Source organism: Anser anser (assembly GCF_964211835.1).
Source record: "Anser anser genome assembly, chromosome: 3".
Taxonomy (NCBI): domain Eukaryota; kingdom Metazoa; phylum Chordata; class Aves; order Anseriformes; family Anatidae; genus Anser; species Anser anser.
In genome coordinates this window covers 105489772-105515967 of record NC_139722.1, presented here as the reverse complement: position 1 = coordinate 105515967, position 26196 = coordinate 105489772, and the positions used below count along the sequence as shown (strand labels likewise).

The window sequence follows — 26196 nt, the reverse complement described above, 5'->3', positions numbered from 1 at the left end:
CAGATTTACTAATTCTTCGTAGAGTTCATTTTTTCTAAATAATCACATGCAGCAGTGCAATTGCAAAATGGCGATTTTGGAGCAGACAAGTGTTGACTTCCTGTATTCATTTGGTTAGAAGCCTGAACATACCCCACACTGCTGTGCTCTAGCACAAGTTTCTTATAGGCATTATTAAACGTTGTCCAGCAATCTTTATTTTCTGCATTTATGTAAAGAAATTTCCAGGTTTTCATATGGTTTAAGAATACTCATGAATAAGCATTTACTCACTTTGGAAAATAAAATCCAAGAATTACACAGGCAATTTTGAAACAACACTACTTATAAGTTACTTCAGATAAGTTCCATTGACATCTGTTATTAACTGACTGCCACAGAAAAACTTTCACTGCGCTTTCATTTCTGCTTAGTGTGGAAACAGATTTCAAAGGTAGCTCTGTTGTGCAGCCTTGTAAGGTGAAGTTAAAATGTTTGTGTACATATTTGGAAGAGAAAAGCATAGCTTGTAGCTGACAGAAAAAAAATTAAAAACGCTATGTTTTTCTGAACCACCTTGCTATTGCAGAAAGGGCATCTTTTATTTCTACCATAAACAATCTTCTATTCTCAAAATTTATTTTTGTATAAAATGAAAAAGAGCTGGGCAAAAAAAGCCTTAGTAAAATTCTCTAGCTGCAAAGAAAAGTTGCCGTTTGGGGAGGTGCAATTTTCTCTCTTTTTTTTTTTTTTAAACTTCAAGAACTCAGATGGAATGATTCATTTCCAAGTTTCTTATGTGCAACAACACATGGGCTTAAATTTTTGAAACAATTTAAATACTCTCATATTCACTGACCCACATCTTTCAGCACAAAGCTCACAGAAAAAAAGTGCACCTTAAGTAAGTTGTGATACCAGTTATTACCTGATAAAAATAATCATTTTTCAAGCCCCATGACATTTGGCATACCACCCCAGGCAGACTTTCCCATTCCAGTTGTTGTGTCATCACCCACTTCTGTCCTCCTCTCCATCCAAGATTTTAAATAGTCTAAGAACTGACAATTACTGCTTCCAAAAAGGAAGCCTGCCTTACTCCATCTGAAGAAATCGGATTTCAGCATTAACAAACACATCCTGATTGAAACAAAGGACCTCTAGTTCTTGAGAGAAGATAGCAAAATAACTCTTCAACTGCAGATACCCGAACGCCACCTTCCTATTCCAGAACATTTAGAAAAAGATGCCTGTATAAGTAGAATATTAATCAACTGTACAACGTCCCAAAAGATATTCCTCCGATTTGCATCCAACTGCAAGGGAGGCTTTTAATATTAAGTCTATAACAAATGATTGTAAATGTCTGTCAAAAATAATGGAGAACAAGCATACCAACCAAATCAAGCATACCTACAACTGAACAATGGCAGACAAAGAATTAGTCACTCGGCTCTCCATGGAAACACGAAAGACTATCCCTTTCCAACCTGCCACTCGCTCAAAGCACAAAGTGTCCAAATGTACTAAGAAACTCATTCTGTGGTAAAACCCCTTGGCCAGTTGGATTACAGAAACTCACCTGACATAATTCTGTCTGAGGCACCGAGTCTTGTAAACACTCTGTCAATTGGTGTAAGCCTGCAGACTTCAGCAGGTACGTAGCATCCCAGTTGAGCCATTATAACCAGGAGACCAGCCTGCAAAACAAACATTAAACCATTTGAATTTTTATTAAGTCTTCGGAGTTTCAGTCCCACACAGAGAACAAGGGAATGGAACTGCACTTCCCCTGAAACAAATTACAACACACAAAACTTGCTACAGTTTTAAGACCTGCAGGTTGTAGCATCATAATCTCAACTAGGACTGAACTACTCTGAAAGCCTTCAAACACAAGTTACCACAGCAACTGGTGTTTATAAAGCAAACTTCCTAATGCTTTCCCAGTTGCCTATGACCTCTATTTTAATCTTGTTCAATTTGAAGTATCTTTTGCCAGACGATGCCAAGTCCTGGATAGTAACGCTTGAAAGAGATAAAAGATGCTTTAATTTTTCCAGCCATCTCTCACAAGAGTTATGAAGTCAGTATAAATAGTAAATCTACCACCTAAGCATTGGCATTTTCAACCAGAATTATACTTTGTCTGCAGAGTATAATTGCTGTATTGTACTGCAAACCCTGCAGACCACCAGTGGGACCTCCTTTGGCTTTTATGAACAAGTAAATCATGCAATTCCTTCATGCAAAGCACACAGGTACTCTGGAACATTCAATTTTATGTAGGTATACAATCACCTGTCTCATGAGTGTCGATTTGCCACCCATATTTGGACCAGTTACTAATACACAGGAAGCTTCACTACCACTGTCTTCATCTTTACTGCCTATCATGATGTCATTAGGAATAAAATCGTCCCCAAAGAAGGTTTTTGTAATGCATGGATGGCGTGAATTTTTAAGTTCCAGGAAGGGAGGAGCGCTATCCACAGGCAGTAGAATTACAGGTCGGCACAAAGGTCCATCACCATCTTGACTGTAGTTAGCAAGGGACATCAAGACATCTATAAGATTAAGAGAAATTCCAGTAAGTCATGCTTTATCTTTCTTTATCCATTCACTGGAGTGCATTTACTCATTGAACAGCATTTTTGGAAACAATTTTTTCCAGTTTCCTGTTAAAGGAAACACCCAAGAAGTACTCCTGAAGAGTGATTAAAAGGTGGGATATTCACAAGGTCTTTCCTCACTCCTTCAAGATTTCTACTGATGTCAAATTAAAAATACCCCCTCTCGTTTTTAAAGTCTTTAACATTTAAATCATTTCACTTAGTATTTATATTACATTTTTATTACATGTATATAAAAATAAGCTATTTTTCTAGCATTGTTTTTTGATTTGGAACAAGCTACATGAGGAGGAAACTAACTTCCACAACAGTAAGTTATTAAGAACTATAATACTGCTTAAAACCTGTCAGAATCAATTATATAAAGATTAAAATTCTGATGGCCTAGCAGAAAGCAGCGCAATCCCCCTCAATTAGCCTAGCTCTAAGGTTCAAAGCACTGGCTGCCTACAAAGTTAACACCATTTTACGTGATTTGAGAGACTTCATTTACACATATTACAACTTTTAAACAGATGAGCCTGAAAGCTCAGTCTCCTTTGACTTTCAATACTCGTGCTAGTGCCATAGTGTAGCTAGCTTCCCAGCTCTCCCAACCCACTCAGCTGGTTCCTAGACAGCTGTCCTCACTGTCTGCCTGTCCTCCCTTTTCTGCTGCAGTGGCATGAGACTCTTTTCGTTTTTCCCTGGAGACATCTTCTTAGGACTGAGAAGAGAATCCTCTTCTCTAAGAATATAATACAGGAGACTGTTCTACCCCAGACTTGAAGGAAAGTTTGGGGAAGTCTTCCTATTAGGCTACCTTTGTCAAGGTAATGAAAACCACCACCTTTTATTTTATTTTTAAAGGCTGCTAATAAAGCAGTCTGCTTGGACAGTGACTATCAGGCTGGATTTTTGTACCTCCATCTGCATCACTGTCTTCATTTAATAGGAAGCTACTCATCAATACATAAGAATCCTAGCTGTAGTGTGAGACCAATAATGCTACGCTGGGCAGTGAGAAATGCTCAGTTGCACACCTACAATCACACAACAGGAATGAAGAAAGAGCTTGCACATGGCAAGACCCAGCAACCCACCTGTTCTGCATTTACTGACAGGAAGGAAGCAAGCTGTAACTGTTACCTACTAATGCTGTTATCGCAGCCACAGCTTTTAAACTACAAATTAAGGGCTGGCTACGGGCCTTTTTTTTTTTTTTTGCTTATCCTGGTCAGATTTCATCAGTTACAACGCAAGATTATTTTTGCTATATGATAAAACTAAAAAAAAGCCTCTTACCTAACACCGCGATGCATTCCACAGCTGCCTGCCAGTCCTTGCTGTTTTTATCGAAGTTGTAGAACAGGCGCCTCATACAGTCTTTTAGCGCCGCATCTCTTCGCTCCTCGGCATTAACCATGGCAGCCAGCATCTTCTCAATGTCTTTGGTCCAGTAACGTTTATACCCCTTCTTGGTTGACTTCAGCTCGTATTCTTCAGGTAAATTACGTGATATCACGCTTTCTGGTATTTCCATCTGGTACCGATTTTTGCCGGCCCCCCAGTACAAAATGGATTTGAAGCCAAGCAGTTTGCGTTGCTTATCTAGGTATACGTGGAGATCTTCCTGAACAGCTTTAATATCCTGCAGTGCTTTGTCATAATCGGGGTCAAAGCCTGTCTTTGGAGTGATCACTCCTGTCTTTCGAGCCTGGTTGTGATCAAAAGCAGTATCCCACCTTTTAAGCTCTGCGCTCAAGTCTGGGAAGCGTCCATCTGGATTTTTGGCTTTGCGGGTGACTAACTGCTTAAGTACTTTAGATTTGAAGTCAGTGGCAATTTCTTCCATGACATCGACAATTTCATTCATTACTTTAAACCCTTCCAGTGCAGACAAGAAGTCAGCAATTTTTTTCTTGCTGTATTTGATTTCTTCATAAAAGATGGCCCTGCTGTCAGGATGGTTCTGACTTTTAAGCGGTGATCCAATACTGTGAATTTTGCTGAGCAGCCTTTCAAGGTCGGGAAGTTTCTTCAGGTGCTCACTAACTTCAGACATTTTGTCTGGCACTGCCAGAAGGTCCTCAACAGCATCTAAACGATCATTGATGGATTTTGGGTTACAGAGCGGAGCACAGAGCCACTGTTTCAGGAGCCGCTTCCCAAACGGCGTACAGCAGGAGTCAATCCTTTCCAACAAAGTTCCTTCTGTGGTTCCGTTGGTTCCATTCCGCAGAACTTCCAAGTTCATTAGGGTGACTCCATCCAGCACCATCCGCCGGTCAGTTTTGGCAAAGAAGCTACTGGAACTCACAGTTTTTGCAGTATCAATATCCACAGGGACGTACTCCTCAAAGTTTGCCAGCGATAACAGTTCCTGATCAATCAGACATTTTTTGAGATAGAAGACACACCCCCCAAGAGCTGACAAGGCTAACTCACTGTTTTCACCAGGAGTTAATCCCAGCGAGTCAGTCTCTGAAGTCAGAGACTTGATCACAGAGGGCAGAGAACACCCATTTTCAGAGTTCTGTTTCTCCTTGAAATACTCTTCTTCGAGAAGAACTTTTAGTGTTTTAGATGCATTCCAGAACTGGGAGCCAGGGATCAGCCCTTCCTGAATGCAACAAACAAGTGAGCCTTTCAATATTTTCTGTGTGTCCACAGACAGGTTCCCCTTCTCAAACAGTACCTGCACGGGAGTGTAATGCGCTACTAGAGTCCTAAACCTCGAACAGTGCCGGTCATCTGAGAACTGGCCTACATAAAATTTTCCAACTGATGTGTCAACGAAGCAGACCCCATAAACACGCTGTCCAGAGGAGTCTTCCTTTTCCTTAACACACAGAAGGTATTTGTTATGGTTCTCCGACGGATCACAATCCAGAATGCTGTAGGTCTGAGTGCCTTTGGTAACGATTCTGCAGATTTCTCGACGTACGACCTTGTCAAACTTTGTTGGGTGGGCCATTGACTTGTAGCGTGCTTCCATCATTTCAGGAGTTTCTGTTTGCTCAACACGGGCTATCTTGTAGCCCTTCTGCACTAGAACGTCAGAGAACCTGCCGAACGCAGTTTCTGGAAAACCTGAATGGGCCCAAGAACCTTTCATAAATATCAGGCCCAACTCATTCACACCAGTGACTGCATCCATGTGATACAGCTCATAGAATTTTCCAACCTTGTAGAAAATCACTGCATCAAAGTTTTGACTTTTCAGCTGCCACCACCTCCGCATGCCTGGCGTACATTTGTTCAGATAGTCTTCAGGTACATACAGAGTACGTGGGTCATAATCAGGGTCACTCTGTCGCCTCCTGTGTGCATCTTTCTTCTTCCCTTCCTGAAGCCAATCAAGTTTCTCATGTTCCCATACTGCAAAGCCACCAGTTCCTCCACTGCAAGCATTTGCTTGAGATTCAAAGTTTTCAGGTGCTGCAAACGATGTCAGCTTAGACTTGGCCTCCGAGGAAACCGTTGCTGCTCTCTTGGGTGCTTCAGAACGCCCATTTTCTAAGCTGCTCCTTTTAGAAGGCTTGCTCACATCTCTTCTCTTTCGTTTAGAAGAGACTTTTACAGGACTTTCTGCAATGCTCTCTTCATCTGTCTCTGCGTCAGTAGATTCGTTTTCCTCCACCCCACTGCTAGCTTCCTCGCTGCTTGCTGCTTCTTTCACATCAGGCTTGAACTCTACATCAGAACCGTCATGATCACTGTCAGAATCCAACACTCTTCTTCTTTTGGCTTTTGTGGTACTTCCCTTGCTCATTAATCGCTTGTTGCCCTTCACATCCTCCTCACTGTTCGGGTCATCACTGTCACCTGATGCACTTTCACTTGACTGCTGTAAAATAAATTATTTAGCCTATTAAAAATTCTGGCTACAAAGTAAAATATCATAGCTGCAAAAAGAAGCTTGGAAATGCAGGATAATGCAGTAGCTATGATGCTTGAGCCAGAAGACAGGGAGTCACAGCCAATTCAGTTTACACTCGTGGACTTTTTTCTGGATAATGAACGACTGTCTGCCTGTGGCATAATTACTCTTCTTTGTGTTCCTTACTGTTTCACTTATAACGTCACATAAGTGATCCTGATTAAAAAGCCTTTCAAACAGGATAAAAGGTGTACAGTATATGAAATTTAGCAAAGAAACATCACCATCGGCTAACGGTGGTGTGATTTTGTTCCTACTGACCTGGCCTGTGTCAGAAATATAATTGGTAAAAAGAATAGACAGGTCACGTTGACAGAGGAGGTAAGGAAAACCCCCACCACATCAGCACTTTCTTCATACCATTCCCTTCCAAAGAAGTTTGTTCCAATACACGTGGCAGTACTGAAACTGTATTGTGAATAATTCAAATACTATGTGCACACAACACAATAAAAGATCTCCTTTTAGCTACCCCACCAACAAATCGTTACTAACAGTATAAGAATTTGCACTTTGGTGCAGCTCCACAAGGGCAGGCTCCAAAATCCAATTTAATGCTTTAAATCAAGCACTCGAAAAGCTATGAATTTCTACATTATGGCAAATGAGAATTTCAGATTGAATTTATGGGAACTTGGAACACGAGCAGAGAAGATAGAGATGCAAATGAAAAGTATTTTGAGTTGAAAAGTAGGCAGGTAACCTGGGCTAACTTGGGAGAGATCAATGAGCAGAGATGATATACTTTAAAGAAGTTATGTAACTTATCTGAGGTTAGGGAACACCAAAGAAATATTAGACTTCTCCTTCCTACTAGAAAAGGTGAGACACCAGCATATAACCTAACAGCACAAAGGCAATGCAAAAAAGACATAGGGATACACATGCATACATGATAAAAGAGCAGATAGGCAGTGATAACTAAACTACAGAGTTGTAGGATATTCCTTGCTTAGCTCCAAGAGACAGTTTCTAAGATACAGTATTATTTCTGAAAACAACAGCAAGTAAGAAAAAATTTACCTCCATTTCCTCCTCCTCCTCCTCCGTGTCAGAAGGCTCGCTGCATACTGCCAGCTCAAGTCGCTTAATTTTATCTTTACTCATTGCGCTGTCGGCCAGCTCCATGGCTTTTTTAATTTCAGGTTTTGTACTATAAAACATACCTCCCTTAAGCGCCTCCCCATCTGATGAACCTACAAAACAGCAACATGTCAGAAACTGAAGTTGGTCTAGCATTTAACCAGTCCTTTAGTTAGTGTTCATCCTTCACTTTTAAATATATTCAAACCATCATATATATTAAATACATAATATATACTTAATATGTATTATACTATAACATATATATTTCTCTCTTTCTCTCACATCCCTTTAGCACCACGGTTCCTCTTTCTTTGTAGGAGACAACTACCTATAAACAAAGACAAAAACAAAGGCAGCCAACCTACAGACTGGTTTTCAGAAAGGAATCCCAGAGAAGCTGGGATTCATCTTAACGCCATGCTCAAGAAGTAAACTCTATTTATAATGTACTATGTACATTAAGCTTGGGGATAGAAAGAAGAGAAGAGTATGCTATAGATGGGGAAGAATAATTTTTTTCTGCTTTGTAAGTTTAGCTGTCTGCATGAGACAAAAGTATCTGCTTGAACAGGTCTTTGTACCTGTTCTTGTGAATCACTTCAAAGGCTGCTTTGAACTGAAGATTCAGCTCCAAGTTAGCTGGACTTGTAGAAATACACTGCCTTTTGTCCACTGTTATCTCAAATATAAGCCAAACAGATTTCTTTCTCAAATTAATTTATTTGAGCTCACAGTAGCTACGTATGGAGTTAAAAGTAGCTCCTTCTACATCACATATGCAACACACAAACAAACTGGATCTTAATTTTTGTTTTGCAAATGCAGCGAGAAAAATCTAAAAGTATTTTGCATTCAATAATGACAACTGAACAGTGACAGGAGCAAATCTCATCATATAATTTAACTGCATACTCAAGTCTGCAACACACTCATATTCATTTAACCAATCTGTATATAAACCACTATTTCTTGCAAGCTCAACTGTTAAAAAGCCTAGCCCTGTGGCGTCTATACTTATTCACAGTTGCAAGCAATACAACAATAAGAAAATTTTCCACTTCTTAAACTAATAGAGAGTGCTAGAGTCTTTTTGGTTAATAGTGGAGCTTTTTATCTCAATTTAAAAGCAAAGTATGCATTTTAAATAATCTAGTCTGTTCTGTATTAGCCACCTTTCTTGTAGACACACCAGCATTTCTGTGCTTGGGCATCTTTCATATATCTTGTTTCTCTGTTGATAAACAGCTCAGTTCTCCTCACCTGTATTTGCTTCTAAGCGTAACTATAAGCTGTTAAAAACATATGTGATTCTTTTAGAATACCTTCAGCTGTCTACAATAATAACAGTACCATTTTAATTTAAAAATAATTATGGCTTAATTGTAATACACTTCAGTGTAAACAAAAGATGACTACATGATCACATGAGATAGAATTGGCTTTTAAAAATGAAGGAACCTTTTGAAGTCAAAATTGTTTCATTGACAGAATAATCAAATCTTACAGTCTACCAAAAATACACCAAAAGTACTCGTTTGGCTTACACAATGACAATTTACGGAAACGTGGTATCACAGTTTACAGCAAATGATTTACGGTTTTCAGCCAGAGTAACATTATAAATCATTATATAACAATCGTAATTAATCAGATTTATTATGCAAAATTCTGATTTAACTTTTTATTACGTATGATTTTACATCAGTTGGCTAAGTCATTTCTTCAAGACGATGAGTGCCAATCCTGCTCTCTAACTACAAGCACCACCCTAACACTCTGAATTCTCAAGTTAACATTTTAACAAAACTGTACTTCAAGGCTTACAAGAAATAACACCACAAAAGAAGTAATTTTAGCTGACCTACATCTTGTGCCTAATCTTTCTACTCTGGTCAAACTGCAATTCCCAAATATCTGCTTAAAATTTAGGTTTGACAGTCCTAACATTTTTCAGGATTTCAGGGATTTATCTTTGATATTCTTTATATGCATGGGAGAAGTAAAAGAAAAAAAAAAACACTATGACATAAGCAAACTTCAAGTTTGCATTGTCATCCAACAAACAAGAGGGCAGAGTGTTTTATATTTAAAGAACTGTATAACCATAAACACACCTGAAACCCACAAAAATTTGTTTTCTCTAAACTTACGAAGTACAGAACATGCTTTAGCACTCAATGCTAATTTTGGTTTTGCTACTTATTTTCTATGGAGAATACTATACCCTATATTCCATACCTATGCTTTCAAAACAAGGGGCATATTTTCATTTCAAAAACGTATATTTACATCCCTTACCTTTATACGGCCTCAAGTATTTAATACTGACCCAGCCCCTTGTGGGGCTGTCGTCAAAGAACTGGACGTGGATACGGGTGGATTTCCCTTTCCCTCTGACGATGGTTCCTTCGGTCGGATGGTTGTATATGAGACACGGCCACCAAGGGTAACCTTCCATCTTGGCCCAGACCAAGTCACCAGGCGAATAATCACAGGAGACGCTACAAAGACAACAGACATAGAACTTAATGAGCATTTAACATTTTAAACAGCTTTCTTCAGAAACACAACTGCACCTTGCTTCTGAGCCACTGGAGGTCTCGGAAAGCTCCTGAGCGGCGTGACCTGCTTTACACGGCCCATAAAAACGACCACATTCGGACTTCTCCTTACGCTATTTTTCTGCTTTGCAGATTTTTGCTTTTTTTGTTTGCTTTTCTGATGCGGTTCCCATCTGCTCTCCCCAGGACCCCACACCGAGCAGATCCCAGCCAGCACCTCAGACACCGACGATGCTGGCCCCAAGCAGGCCGGGCCCCAGCAGCGCCCCCAGCCCCCTCCCGGCCCCCCCCGGGCCCCGAGGGCCGCCCCACCCGCCCCGTCCCCGCTCACCCCGCGGCCGCCCCGCGCCGCCGCCCCTTCTCGGCCGCCTCGCCGCACCGGGCCGCGGGGCTCGGGGGCACGGCGGCGGCGGCCTGGCGGCCATCCTGCTCCCGCGCAGCGCGGCGCCGCGTCTCCACGCCGCCCGCCGCCGGTGCCGCCGCCGGTGCCGCCGCCCGCGCCCTGGGGAAGAAGCTGAGCAGGGTGCTCTGTCGCGACATGGCCGGCCGCGAAGCGCTGCCCGCCGACAGCGCGCCAACAGCCCCCGCGCGCGCCAAGACGGCCGGCGCGCGCCCCGCCCCCCCCGCAGGCTCCGCCCCCCTCATCCCGCGCTCGGCACACGCCGCCGCGGGCGGGAGCCGCCATTTTGGGGGCCTGGCGGCGCGGTGCGTGGCGGTGTGAGGGGGGAGGGCCGCGGGCGCTGCAGCCCTGCGCCTTGCCTACAGCAGAGACGAGCAGTCAGTGAGGCTGTGGCGATTGTTGTGATTGATGTACAGCTGGGAGGATCCTTCCCACAAAAAACAAACAAACAAAAAAACCCACATATTTATATATATATACACATTGCAGGGAAATGGAAGCTGTGCACCTGCAATGGGGATTTTCTTCCAGCCTTTGCTGCAGAGGACAAGAGCAGTAATGCTGTGGGAAGGATGCTGGCTGTGGCCAGAGCAGAAGCTTGGCCAGCTGCCTGCACTGCTGCCCGGCTGCAAGATCATAGAATCATGGAATCATTAAAGTCATAAAACACCTCCAAGGTCTTCTGGTCCAACCATCCCCCTACCACCACTGTCACCCATTTGACCATGTCCCCAAGCACCAGGTCCAAACTTTCCTTGAACACCCCCAGGGACGGTGACTCCACCACATCCCTGGGCAAACTTCGAATGCCTGACTGCTCTTTCTGAGAAGAAATGTCTCCTAATTTAAGATGGTACTTCTCGGCTGCGTTTACTCTCAGAAAATTGGCAGATGTGCAGTACAGCAAAGTAAAAGTACTTCAAAAGTAAGAGCATCAAGTGCTCTGCAGAGGAGATGGAGTTATCTGTATGTTTTTTACAGCTTGCAGGTTTTGGGGAATCTTACTCATTACCTATAGGTGTCCTATTAAGAATTAGTCTTCAGGGGAAAGCTTGTAGTTATGCAGCTTCATCATTCATATAATACATAGCCTGCAATCTCTGCAAAAGTAATTGGATCTCTTCTCTCTGGTGCTCTTCCCATGTGTTTATTTTTTTTTTCATGTTCAGTGGTGAGACTATATCCCTTAAAAGCAAATTTTTGATATGTTACAGTACAATCCATGTCATCCTAAATGCTGCGCTTAGTCTATAATACTACAGAGCAAAATAAGAAGTTATTTTTATCTGCATAAATTCAGAAGAAAAAAAAAGTCACTAAATGTCTTTTAGATTAGCTCTTTCTTTCTCTAAAATTGCCGTTTAGGATTGCAAACCAAAATGTCTTCTCTTCAGCACAGCTGTAGCCCTCAAAAAACGTCTCAGGTGCGCTACCACCGAGAGTAAATTTTGGAACTGCAAGGTAGGGACCTGACCACAAGAGGTCAGGCAAACCCAAGCAATACCGAAGTATTTTAAAAGCATATTCATTCCAAAAGAATCATCTCTGTTTAATTTCAGTGCATAATTTCCATTTAATGCATGATGTATTGCCTCCAAAACAATCTGATGTGTCCTCAGCTACACACATCTCAAACTTAAGTAGAAAGACATTTAGCTTCCTGAGAACACCCTAGGGGATTCCGAAGTATGCAGACCATGAAGAACTTTGAAGTGCAATGTGCTACAGTATAACCTGCAGTATACTGGCAGGTTACCCAGAACCATGTCCAGACAGCTTTTGAATATCTCCCTTAGGGAGACTCCACAGCCTCTCTGGGCAACCTGTGCCAGTGCTTGTTCACCAACACAGTACAGAAGTTCTTCCTGATTTCAGAGGAAACCTCCTGTTTCAGTTTGTGTCCATTGCCTCCTGTCCCCTGTAAAGAGCCTGACTCAGTGCTCTTTGCACCCTCCCTTCAGGTATTAATATTCAAACTAGCATTAATAAGTTCCCCCCAAGCCTTCCCTTCCCTAGGCTAAACAGCGCTAGCTCTCTCAGCCTTTCTTCGTATGTGAGATGCTCCAGTTCAAGGACCACGTGGTCCAGAAGCTTGAGTAAGTGGCCTGGAGTCTGCAACCTTGAGAAAATCAGTACTTTGGGTTGCAGCTTTTTAATTTGTCCCATACGGTGATACAATTTCTCTGTGTCTGTGATGTTGCAGTGTCTGGATCTGGGCATTCCTGCACTTATGGTGCTGGCCACTTAAGAAATACCACATTGGAAATATATCCAAGTCCTTATTGTAGAAATTCTGGATCCAATGTCAGGCACCCTCCCTAAACCAGGGTAGCTCTGCACTTTGATACCACAGAAGGTACTCATGACACGTTACGCTCATGAATTCCCTCACGCAGTTCACACACACGCACATTCACAGCTATCTAGTTGGTGCAAGACTTGGGAGACTAGCAGAGGCATGTATTGGTGTACCAGTGGCTTTGAGGTAGGTGTTCAGGAAGTCCCTCAAGGTCTTTCATTTCAGCGTGGGTGCATGTGTGTGTATTTTACACAGGTAATTTTGTAGTCTTGCAAATAGCCTTCTTGGACGTAGCCTGGGTTATACAATCCATTATTGATGCTAGTGGATTTGGACAGATTCAGCAGACTCGTTGTTAAGAGCTTATCAGTTTTTGGGGATTCAGCAGGACTGATAGTCTCCGGAGCTTATCAGTTCATGGGAGACTTTCACATGCTACCACTTGGCACATACTTTCCCTCTCTTCAGCCTGCTGTTTTCTAGTACCTGTTTCTCCATCCACACACATACCTGTAGAGCCGTTCACACAAATGAACACAGAGGGGGCTTTTGTGACAGGGTTTTCAGTTTCCCTCTAGTATGATATATAATTCTACTTGTTTTTCTACCAGTCTCAGCAGGCTAGGGTTTAGTGTAATTAATACATGAATCTTCAAAGTTTTTTTGTAGGAAGCTTTGAAAGGTAAGTGATATTACTGACAACTTACTATAAACATCCTTCTTTTTCCTTCTCCTTTTTTTGATCATTATATTGATCATTTTTTATCATTATTTCTCTTTTGCAGAGAAAACCATTGGGAATTGTTAAAGTGCTGTAGCATAGACTTTACACCAAGCTCAGCTTAATATAAAGAAGTGCTCTATTTATTCTGATTCTTTTCCTCCCTCTCCCTCTGCCAGTGCATGCACAAATACACCCACACTGCCTTCAACAGTACTTTTTATCTCCCTAAGTACTTCTGAATAAGTTCCATTCTAGGTGCATTGGAAAAGGCATGGATTTGGTTTTTTTTCAAGGTAGTATCTTAAAGTTTTTGAAACTGAAGCAACTTTGAAGAACACACCTTGGTTTATCAAATTATATGGCACCATCTTGGCATCTGATACAGGAAAGGGAAATGGACTGTTGATCATGTTAATGGTGGAGTAGGATCCATGAACTACCTTGCTCAGTGACTGCTGTGCTTAGGCTTCCTCCTAGAGTTTGGAATAACTCATTTCTCTTTTGCTAGATGCTGTAATAAGCAAATGCTAACCAGGTGATTTTGAGATCTTTCTGGGAAAATGAAATTACATAAATCAAGAAGGAAACCCAGAACACCAACCACAACAGACTAGCAAAATAAAATAAATAAAGATCAACACTTGGTTGTTTATTTTCTGTAGTGTTTGCTATCTCTAATATTCTTCAGAAAAAAAAAATATAGAAAGGAAGAGTCATTCCTCAGGTGAGGGATCACACAGTTCTTGAAGCTGCCAGGCACAGCCAAGAGCAAATCAGGCTTGGGGAGAACAGCAAGAGTGCTCCTGGCACAGGCTATGCCCTTGCTGACCAGGATGCAGACCTACAGCATCTGAACGGGGTGGGCAAAGCAGGGTACTGGTAACCACAGCACCAACCCTAAAAAAAAAAAAAAAGAAGGGAGTGGATCAGGCCCAGGGTCAGCTAGCACCACTCAGGCAGGGACTGGATGCCCAGGGCCAAGAAGACCTGAAGCCTCTGGGCCCACGGGCAGGGCCATGGGCTTCTGATGCCTACCGGTGCCCTCAGGAGGATGAAGGCCTTGCATCCTGCAAGGTATTGATGTTTGGTAACATCCTGTGTATTAGGTATGCTATCGGTATATACAAATTGTTCTTGCAGAACTGTCTTAAACTTCTTTTTACCTGAAGGCTGTTGCTCAAGAAACAAACTGCTGATAACAAACTTTTAGAACCTCTTCAAGCAGAATTTGCTAATTGATTCACAAAAGAGGTATATGATAGCTAGTTTCAAGAGTAGTCTAGGAAGTTTCATGTTGATGGGTGTTTGAAGGATAAATGCACTACCTCTCTTTTTATATCTGTTGAACAAAATAACAAAGGTAGGATTTTTTAATTATTTTTTTTTTTTAACAAAACTGTAAGATTTTCTCATTTCAATATCCTGCAGTTGTTCTACTGGGACAAAATATAGCAATTTTCACTTTTCTCTTGTACTATAAACATGCCTCCAGGTAATTTTTTAATATCTTTTATTTTCACTTTTTGGCACAAAACACAACAAAGGAGGAAAGCTGTGAGTCTCAATTGCTTTTTATATAGGCTGCTGCAAACACCTAGTGATTCTATCAAAATCAAGTGAAATAACTGGCATGCAAATAGCTTAACGGGAAGTAGGAAGAAGAATCCACTGCTTCACTTTATTAATGCATGTCCTTTCTCTGAGGATGATGTAAACTGCTTTTACACCCATAGAGGTGAGATGATCAGATGTAACCTTAAAGCAGTGCTAAATGCTTTATGAGCCTTACCTTGGTGACAAAGTGTGCTGGACCAATCTAATAATAATGAGCTGTTGTTACATTGTGAGGTGGAATAATTTACAGAAATAATTTCATCATGCTAATATAGACATGACTGAAGACAATGTTGACCTTGCTAAAAAATTGACCCCAAAAGGAGAATTCCAGCATGAGATATCTGTGTATTATGTGAAATGCAAATAAGGTAACCAAGGAAAGGCTAAGGGTTAAAAAAAATATGACCATGACAAAATGTTAATGAGGACTGATGTCACTGACATAAATAAAATTCATCTGGTAGACTGGTAAGAGTCAGATACCCTAATATACAAATTTTGTGCAGGCTGGGAAAAATGACTGTATAAAGGGTTGTTAAAAGGTTTAAAGGGTATTTATCCTCTGTGCTGTTTTCTACTTATTAGTTTCCTCCTCAACGTCCAGCATACTTAAAGGGCTAAGCAAGAGTATGAAAATAAATTACAGACTAGTGCTCATTAACTAGCTTATTGTTCTGTAGCTAGGCTGAGAAACCACCATGCTTTTTTGCATCTGCAGACATGCAGCTTCCTTGTACCAGTTTTAGAAGAACTTGTTTAGCAGCAAGGTATGTATGATTATTTACGGTCCCTTGAATTTCACAGTCTGTTGCTAAAACCATTTTACTATTTTCCTTAAATGACAAAGCAGTGAAAACAAGAGATGAAACTGTAAGATTTCTGAATAAATGACATTTTAAGATATTTTGTTTGCATTATGCCTTCATTTAGATGTAGGTCTGAAGCGAGATCAGAGCTGCTGGAATAGTCTAAATGTAACCCATGAAACCAACCAAAAACTTGAACAGACTGCATCTCCAGTTCAGATCTGTTTCTCATGTGATATACTATAGACCCCTAAATAATAACAAAATGTGCAAAAAAAAAGAAAAAGAAAAAAAAAGTAAAAGAAATAAGCCGGAAACAAAAGAGAAACAGGCCATGTCTGAAGATGACTGAACCATCAAGAACAGTCTTCTGCTGATTTCTTTGGGTTCAAGATGTTCCTGGTTTTTAAAATTGCAGTGGCCACTCAGTTATCTTGCTTCCTGCCATCTGTTTTATTATGAGTCTATAAATAGTATGAACACGTGAGTTTTTTTATGATATAGCTTAACAATTTCAAGTTACAAACAATAAATGTCTAAATCTAAAAACAAGCAAACAACCAAAACAAAACAAAAAACCTGAGATCAAACAGCCTAACCTGGGTAGCACAGGGCATGGGATTTCCCCGAATCAATCCCTGTTTAAATCAGACTTGTGGAAAATAGTTTTGATGTAAAGATTTGCAAAGACAGATCATGAGAATGGTCTGTTAATTAAGTAGCATGACATCTCTACAGCAGTCAAGCAGGGAATATAGGTTTAAGCTAGATGGATAGGTTTAAGCAAGTTCCATTTTTTTCCTTGATGCTAAATCTGGCAAATGCCTTCCAAAATTTGTTTACTTGTTGAATGTCAGGAGGTGTAGATCAAGACAAGGATGAGGTGACATGGATTGAGGTGATCTGTTCTGCAATGACACGTGCATTGTGTTTCACAGTGTTCTGTGTTTCAATGTCTGTGTTCTGTAGGCACTGGCATTTTCACAGATGTGACACTGAGCGGTTGGGAGGTTAGACTGGCTGCATGGCAGGTCTTCTGTCAGTGCTGCCCGAACCTCAGAAGTCAAAGTTTATAGCTGTGACATTCACTCATGCATAATTTAAGGTGTAATCTCTATCACTAAATCTGATTTTTCCTCGAGGTTACCAGGAGACAAGGTCTCATTTTACACACTACCTTTGCATTGCTATTTTTTCTTTGTTTTGCTTCACAAGTAATGGTCTTCTGTTTGACACATTCTCCATTCTTCATAGTTTCAGGAAGGCAACTTCAACATGGAGGACTCCCACATCACTGCTTACCTTATCTATTACCATATGTCTTGAATATCCTGTATTAATAATAATACAGAGCAGCTTTTTACTAATAGAATTACACCTAAATAATTTTGTCTTGTCTTAGAGCATCCACTATCACCTCCCACATTCTTCCTTAAATCTTAATGGAGGATCTCAGAGAAAGTCCTGCTTTCTAGCTCATCCAACTGATGCACTTTCTAAACACATTTATTTCTGTATGAATGGAAAATGTGCTTAATTAGTTTGAAACACTTTTTATTGGAAAAATGGTTAAATATCTTAATTATATTCTGCTCATTTTCTGGGTAAAGTTTATATTCACTGTCTTTTTTTTCTTCCCTCAAGTGTTAGCTTACTCACCTCTTAGCCAATTACAGCTGGGCAGCACTTGCCACAGAGATTCATAATTTTAGAAGAAATTCATGGAAACAGATGGCCCCAAGTTTTTTGTGCCTTTTTTTTTTTTTTCTTTTGGTGAGGACTGCTGAACTCCTTTAGCATCTAATTTAAGAAATCTGTAAGCTGACAGCAGGATAGGACTTGTGCTATATTGGCATCCTCAGACATTAAAAAAATAGCAAGTTTTTCAAATGTAATGAACTTTTAAATTTGCCTGGTGATTTTTGAAGCTCCAGGTGGCCTAATTTTCAACTGTTTCTCTGGAAAGATAAAAGCTAAGCACATGCCTTCCTTTCTAATAAGCTTAAAAATTCATGTAATGCTGGAGATTTGGAAATGGGTTTCATGGAAGGTATCATGTATTGTGAATTTTACAGAACAAACAAACAGAAACACGGAACTTGCAATTGTGCAGATAATGGTACTCAACAGGACAGTTCTGCATCCTCACTAGAGTGCATCTAGCGTGTGTGGCCATGCATATCACAGAATCATCTAGGTTGGAAGAGACCTCCAAGATCACCTAGTCCAACCTCTGACCTAACACTAACAAGTCCTCCACTAATGGACCATTATGCACATGCACGCAAACTCATGATGTTCAGCTCAGAAAGTTGTCTTTCCAGAAGTGATCATCTTTTCGGTAGTATGTGGAGGATTGCCCATTTTCATTAACTGTCCACTGAGGAGGAGAAACCATCTATCAGTAGGTGGGGAGAGACTAAGGCAATAGCTTTACATCTTTATTGGATCTTGCTGGAGTGACTGAAGATGACACAATAGCTGAAGATGACACAGTGGGTGACAACAGCGATCTATCAGCTGGACACTGCCTTCCTCATCTGCCTCAGGCTGAGCAGATCAAGCAAAAGCTTCAGTGCCAATTAATTTCACCGCAAAGTTAGACATGAACTCACATCGCAGGCATTCACTGACTTTGCAAAGATACGAGTAGCCCTTTACACAGCATACTCTGTTAACTCTGCTGCTGGCAGACCAGAGGTGAAGAGACCCCCCCCTGCACAAGCACAATAGTGAATCCAGATGGCTACAAAATAGCTGTGTTTACACTGATTTCAAGGAAGTCTGCCTATAATAACTGCCAATTGCCATTCAAGCAACTTCTCCATTAGTTCTGAATGTAGTCCTGAGTCATCACTAATTTGTTTCTACTTGATTAATTGAAAAGCAGACCAGCTTGGTGTAGCCCAGGGATGACAGGTCACACTGTTGTGGAACCACACTGAGACTGGTTGCATGTAGAAACACAAATCTGTTCCTTGGTCTGCAGCACATTTACTCCCATGCTTCTGTGGATGGTAGAAGGTGGTTAACTCTTTTTTTTTCTTCTTCTTCTTCTTTTTTTTTTTTTTTCATGGTGTGGGTGCACTGTAATATCTGCAGCATCAAGAAGCTGAAACAGCTTCTTTTGGGGCTGTCAGAACAAAGTAGTTTGCCTTATAAAGAAGTGGTGAAACAAACAAGATAGAAAATGAAAAAATAGCCTAAAACAATGAGGGGAGAAAAAGACAACAGGAGAGTATAAGGATAAGGGGCACGGGAGAGAAAAAGAAAAGTGGTTGAAAAAGGAGGCAAGAAATCAATGTGAGCAGGCGGAAAAGGAACCTATAAAAAGGTGAGAGTGTATCTGCAGCTGGACAGCATCTGGAGCCCTTTTGATGGAACACCCCACGTCTCACAGCCTCACCAGCACCTCCATGCGTTAAAAGGAGCTATAAGTCTCCAACTGCATCTGAACCTCTTTGGGTGGAATGCTTTGACTTTCTGCCAGCTCTGCTACCTGAAATGAAGTACATCTTCATGACTTCAGCAAGTCATAAAGCTGTTCCTTACTGAGACAGATTTATTGGAGTAATATTTGGGGTTGGTTTGTTTTTATTTAAAAGGACTGTTTCTTTTTTGTCATAGCCAAGCCAGAGAACGTGGCAGGGACCAGCAACACCACCTAGCATGCTGCAGTAGAGGGAGCCACATAATCACCTTCCTCATAACTTAACATGTCTCGAGGAAGTCAACACTCACTTGGTTAGAAAATGATCTGTAGAAAGAAAAATGTGTGCTGAATGCTCAGGCCTTCTCCATTGCTGCAAAGGACTTTGGTTTTTCACCAATTATGAAATCAGAACTGTCCAATTAGGAACATATCAAAGAGAAAGACGGTGCACAGAACCCCACTGTTCTGTTAGGTTGTTATGGGTCACTTTGTCTCAGCTAACACGTTAGATACGTTTTAAACTACTTTCCAGCAATGCTGTGTTTACATAAAAATGCATTCTGCCTGTCTGCTGCAGTTACCAAAGCACTGAAGAAAAAGCACTAATTACAAGAGTATGTAATGTGCTTTATATTGGTCTCAGGATAGTGATGTTTGCTTGTTTGCTTGTTTAATCTCTTATCTTTCATTAATATGCTGTTCTGCTTGCTAGGACACTGGACACCTCCATGTGCTTCACACAGTAAGATAAAATGAAATAAATAACCTAATTAGAGAAATAGTTTCTGATATCATTGGTATCATTTTAAAGTTGTTACTATCTTTATGTTGTACTTCTTTTACAATAAATTACTGTTAGAAAGCCATTACAACTTTGAGATCCTTTTCTATAGGAAAAAAAATCTAACAATTCTAACAAAATTCTATAAATTATTCTTTCTTATACCCCCCTACATGATGTTTTGAGACTACAGGACTACAGAATCTGGCTAGCCTGATTTCTTACTACTTGGCCTCTCCCAGAGCAGTTGCTATGTTAAAACAAAATAATATGTTGTAATATTGTAGATTTCATAACCTTTGAGATCATTTGTATAACTGTACAAAGCTCTAATACAAGAGCATTTCTTAGGAAAATTCCAAGTTTACACAGTATTGTAAAGTAATAAGCTGTTTTTTCTCCTTGTTATAGTTGGTAGCATTTTTTAATCCTGCCAGTATGTACAGTTAGTAGTGAGTTCTTAATAAATGTTTTTCATTTTTGCCATGCTGAAATTGCCTTTCTCTTGGCCTACACGTTTTGACACTCTCAGCTTTTTGCCCCTCTTTCTCTAGTCTTATTGCTCTTGGTGAAATGCAGCCCAGTTCATATTTGTACTGTTCAATCTATCTCTAAAACTGTGTGTGTTAAATAATAGCTCCTCTGCCAACAACAACAAAAAGGTAGTTTTATAAAGTAAAAGTTGAATGATTATTCATTTTGAAGTATAGAGGAAGGCAACAGGAAAAAAAATGAAGCTAGGAGAAATTCTCTCTGACTGATGAATGATTTTTCTTAGGTTTGCTAGGTAGCACATTAACATTGCATAGGCATTATTAAATTATTATGAGTACCTCACTGCCATGTAAATTTCCTTGAGGCATGTGGTTAGATCATTAAGTATTTGCATTTGTCTTTTGAAAGAGTGATTCATACATAGCTGATCATGATTTCATATCAGATTTACACCCTGTGCAGTCCCCCCCTTCTCCCTGATGTTTTGGTCATAATCTTCTTACTAAGATGTTATACGTAGAAGTTATCCAAAGATGAATGCAATATGAGGCATATTCAGAAATAACACTCTAGCCCTAACAGATATAACGACAGCAAAAGAGGTCTCACACAACACAGCTCTGCTTTTAAGAAGATTGATATTGAAAAGAGGATTACTGCAAATTACCAGGTTAGATTCTAGTTTACATCAGTTTAATAGTATGGAAACAGCATGACGGATATGTCAGTAAGTAAAGTTGAGAAAAAAACAGTTTGAAAGTCTGATTTTATGTAGTTTAGAGAGGAAGAAGTGTGAATTACTCTCAAAAGACTTATCTGTGTATTTGATTCATTCTCTGTGCATTAATTACAATATTCTACTTTCATATGCAGTCAAGTAATGGGATACATGATACTGTAGTATATACAATTTTGTTTAAAGTTGCAAATGGAGAGAATAAAATATAAAAGTAGCCAAACTTTCTATGCAAATAAATCATTTGCTGATTATGCAATTTGGAATCAACTGGAACTCCTTGCAAATTCATACGTGAATTTAATCAGTAAGTTTCAGCCTCAAATATAGAAAACTCCCCTAATATGTGAAAAAGATTGTTTTAATGTAATATTTCATAAAGAGAAGTACCTTTTTTCATATTAAAATAAGGTCATATTTCAAAATCAAGTTAACTATTTAAGATGGTGTGAAAGTATATGAAAATCTAATGAAATAATAATATCGGATTTCAAAGCTGTTCAGTTTGACCTCACAATCATTGTTACTTTCTATTTTGATTACGATGAAACCACAGACTTTTCTTTTGGGTAGGACTAAAACAATTAGCCTTGAAAAATCAAGTATTTTTACTTCCTGCAGAGAAGGACTTGGGGGTTCTGATGGACGAAAAGCTTGACATGAGCCAGCAGTGCGCTCTTGCAGCCCAGAAGGCCAACTGCATCCCACAGATGGGGAGGGTCTCCTCACAGACAATGACATAGGCAAAGCAGAGACGTTTAACACCTTCTTCGCCTCTGTCTTCAACACTGATGATGGGCTTCGCAACCCAGGGTACCCTGAGCTGGAGGACCATGACGGTGGGAATGACAAACTCCCAGCTGACCCTGAACGTGTGTGGGAATTGCTGCTCCACCTGGATCCATACAAGTCCATGGGTCCGGATGGGATTCATCCCAGGGTGCTTAGAGAGCTGGCTGACATCGTCGCAGGACCTCTCTCAATTATTTTTCAATGATCTTGGGAATCTGGAGAGGTCCCATTGGACTGGAAGCTGGCAAATGTTGTGCCAATTTTCAAGAAGAGTAAGAAAGAAGACCCTAGCAATTACAGGCCTGTCAGTCTCATGTCAGTGCCTGGTAAAATTATGGAGAGGGTGATCCTTGAAGTTATTGAAGCGCAGCTGGGGGACAGTGCAGTCACTGGTCCCAGCCAACATGGGTTCATGAGGGGTAGGTCCTGCCTAACAAATTTGATTTCTGTTTATAAGATCACCCATCTAGTCGATCAAGGGAAACCAGCTGATGTGATCTTCTTGGACTTCAGCAAAGCTTTTGACACGGTTTCCCATAGGATCCTACTGGACAAAATGTCCAGCATACAGCTAAACAAAACATCATACGATGGGTGAGCAATTGGCTGACGGGCAGGGCTCAAAGGGTTGTGGTAAATGGGGCCACGTCTGGCTGGCGGATGGTCACTACTGGGGTCCCTCAAGGCTCCATTTTAGGGCCAGTCTTCTCCAATGTTTTTATAAATGATTTGCATGTAGGACTAGAAGGTGTTTTGAGCAAATTTGCCAACGACACCAAACTTGGAGGAGTTGTGGACTTGGATGAGGGTGGAAAGGCCTTGCAGAGAGATCTGGACAGATTGGAGAGCTGGGCGATCACCAACCACATGAAGTTTAACAAAAGCAAGTGCCGGGTCCTGCACCTGGGACGGGGCAACCCTGGCTATACGTACAGACTGGGCGACGAGACGCTGGAGAGCAGCCCTGCAGAGAGGGATCTGGGGGTTGTGGTTGACAGCAAGTTGAATATGAGCCAGCAGTGTGCCCTGGCAGCCAGGAGGGCCAACCGTATCCTGGGATGCATCAAGCACGGCATCGCTAGTCGGTCGAGGGAAGTGATTGTCCCGCTCTACTCTGCGCTGGTGCGGCCTCACCTCGAGTACTGTGTGCAGTTCTGGGCACCACAGTACAAAAAGGAAGTGAAACTGTAGGAGAGTGTCCAGAGGAGTGTGATGAAGATGGAGAAGGGCCTAGAGGGGAAGACATATGAGGAGCGGCTGAGGTCACTGGGCCTGTTCAGCCTGGAGAAGAGGTGGCTGAGGAGAGACCTCATCACAGTCGACAACTTCCTCTCGAGGGGGAGTGGAGAGGCAGGTGACCTATTCTCTGTTATCACCAGTGACAGGACCCATGGGAACGGTGTGAAGCTGAGGCAGGGGAAGTTTAGGCTGGACATCAGGAAGAGGTTCTTCACCAAGAGGGTGGTTGCACACTGGAACAAGCTCCCCAGTGAAGCAGTCACTGCACCAAGCCTGTCTGAATTTAAGAAGAGATTGGACTGTGCACTTAGTCACACGGTCTGAACTTTTGGGCAGACCTGTGCGGTGCCAGGAGTTGGACTTGATGATCCTTATGGGTCCCTTCCAACTCGGGATATTCTGTCATTCTATGATTCTATGATCTTTGTTGCTCCACTGATAAACAGATACAGATGGTTTGTGCAGAGCAACAGCCAGCGTCTCCCTTTCATTTTTTTCTCCTAACTTTTCATAAAATAGAATCATGGAATTGTTTGGGTTGGAAGGGACCTTAAAGTTTGTCTAGTTTCAGCCCCCCTGCCATGGGCAGGGACATCTCTCACCAGAACAAGTTCCTCAAACCCCATCCAACCTGACTTTGAACACCTCCAGGGATGGGGCATCCACAGATTCTCTGTTCCAGTGCCTCACTAACCTCATAATAAAGAATTTCTTCCAAATATCTAATCTAAACCTACTCTCTTTTAGTTTAAAGCCATTTTTTTTCTTGAACACCTCCAGGGTGTTCTTCTTTTCCTGTTCTTCCAAACCGACGCACTGTTTCTCCCTTTTTTACAGTTTTTATGAGTCACATTCTCCTCTGAGATACAGTAGTAAAAAATCTAGTGTCATTGGATTTACACAAAATTAGCTGGTCAGAAGTGCTCTCCTGGCAGCTGAGCTGGGCTATTGGGATTGCTATCAGCAGCTATCATCCGTCCTCGGATGGATGCTACTGCCCCTGCAGTATTTCTGACCTCAGCTGTTGGCAGGGCAACACACTGAATGATTCAGTAAAGCCAAGTACCTCAGCTAACACAGCGCAAATCTGCATGCTTGGTTATGCCCACGGATCTTGGAGAGGCCGTAACATTGAGGGGGAGGAGGAGATGAGCAGCTTCAACAGCTCCAATCGGAGCTGCAGCAGAGAATCAGGGTAAGGCCCATGTTGCTGTTTTGCTTCTTTTTACATTTACTGTCTGTCAATGTATTTCCTTCATTACTTAAAATGAAGTTCTGACCATCTTTCTCTTCTTCCAGCTTCTTTTCTTCAGAAATAGTAACCATAAAAATAGGGCTAATGAGAAAGAAGTAAAAATAAATAGAAATGCACAAACATATACATTTAATTCTGTTCATATTTGTAAGTCGAGATGCTTTATCATGACTACTTTTTTCAATTTCATTTTCTTTTCACTCCTTGTTAAGATTTTCTTTATTCTGCTAGCCAATAGGATACCAAAGGTCACATTAAGTTCAGCATGAGATAAAGACCTCAGTCAGTTAAATGTCATGGTTATTCTAGTAAATCAGTAATGGGCATATTTTTAGTCCCTTGAGAATACACTATCAGATCACAAATGTTCAAACCAACTACTGTTAGCTCATTAGCAGCCAAGCAATTAAAACAGCTTTGCTCAAAGAGGAAAGAAATCTAAAAGCCTTCATTAATGGCAAAACCACTTAAATGATAACAGATGAAAATAGTAACAAATATCAAAAGGCCAGATGATGCCTCCAGTTACAGCACACAAATGAGTTTAAAAGATGGAAATGGAAATTTCTATAAACTGAGAGTAAAGCAGGCTGATAACATTATGGCTCAAAGGAATCAATAGGCTCTATTAATTCTAGTTTTCTGCAGAGTTACAGCTATTTTCTGCTTCTGGCTCTAACTACGTAATCGTTAATCACAGCTTCCTGACAGATTCAGCTCTTTCCCTTATCCCCATGTGTACTTCCAGGGCTCCTTAAACAGAAAAGTAGTAGTTTATCAAGCTGTGCAACATTCATGAACTTTCAACACTACGCTGCATTAGGTTGATTTTTTGCATCTCCTTATGAGACAGCATTTGTAGCCCATGGATGGCTAGAAAAAGAGAATTCAGAGCCCATAATTATTGCCAACAAGCCTTCCATTGCTCCATACTCAGTGGCCTTTTGTCATAGTCCTACACACTCAGTGGAAGTAGCAATGAAAAACAGGAACTTTTTAATTTAAGAAAGGAGGCAAGAGTAGCAGGAGAACCTGTAATAGTTCCTTTAATTTGCAGGGCACATTGACTTAGTGAGTTGGCAGGGCTTGCCACAGTTATCTGTTCCTGAATTTTCATTGTTTTTGCATGCCTGGTTGTCACTAGCTTCACTGGGATCCTGGCTTCAGGGATAAATACCAAATGAAAATGTATTCTGGAGTTCACACTCTTTAGGGCACATTTCACACTCCCAGACATATCACATTGCATCAATTTCATATTTTAAAGAGTTTCTTCTTCCTTTAAAGCTATTTGTAAAGGCAAGAAGCTTACCATATCTGGATTCTGATATAATCATATGATACTGTGAGCTGAAGCCCAAAATAAGTGTATTATATAGTCTTGCCCATAAAATTACTGAAGGATTTACAGTATTCCCTAAATGTTCCCACAGAGAAA

The 26196-nt window shown here is 40.9% G+C and overlaps 1 protein-coding gene across 2 annotated transcripts in view; it reads right to left on the bottom strand.

Annotated features, from left to right (window-relative positions):
* Positions 1-26196, bottom strand: part of MSH6 (mutS homolog 6) — a 95942-nt gene that overhangs the window by 2652 nt on the left and 67094 nt on the right. Inside the window, exons 1-6 of one of the 2 annotated variants that reach the window (XM_083827810.1) lie at positions 10513-10740; positions 9919-10121; positions 7558-7730; positions 3897-6441; positions 2281-2546; positions 1562-1679 (exon numbers count right to left, since the gene is read on the bottom strand). In XM_083827810.1, coding sequence (XP_083683936.1) covers positions 1562-1679; positions 2281-2546; positions 3897-6441; positions 7558-7730; positions 9919-10121; positions 10513-10721 — 3514 coding nt within the window. In that variant the 5' untranslated portion in view covers positions 10722-10740. Of the gene's footprint in view, positions 1-1561; positions 1680-2280; positions 2547-3896; positions 6442-7557; positions 7731-9918; positions 10122-10512; positions 10741-26196 lie in introns of those variants that run through there. The other variant, XM_083827811.1, reaches the window with a different exon arrangement.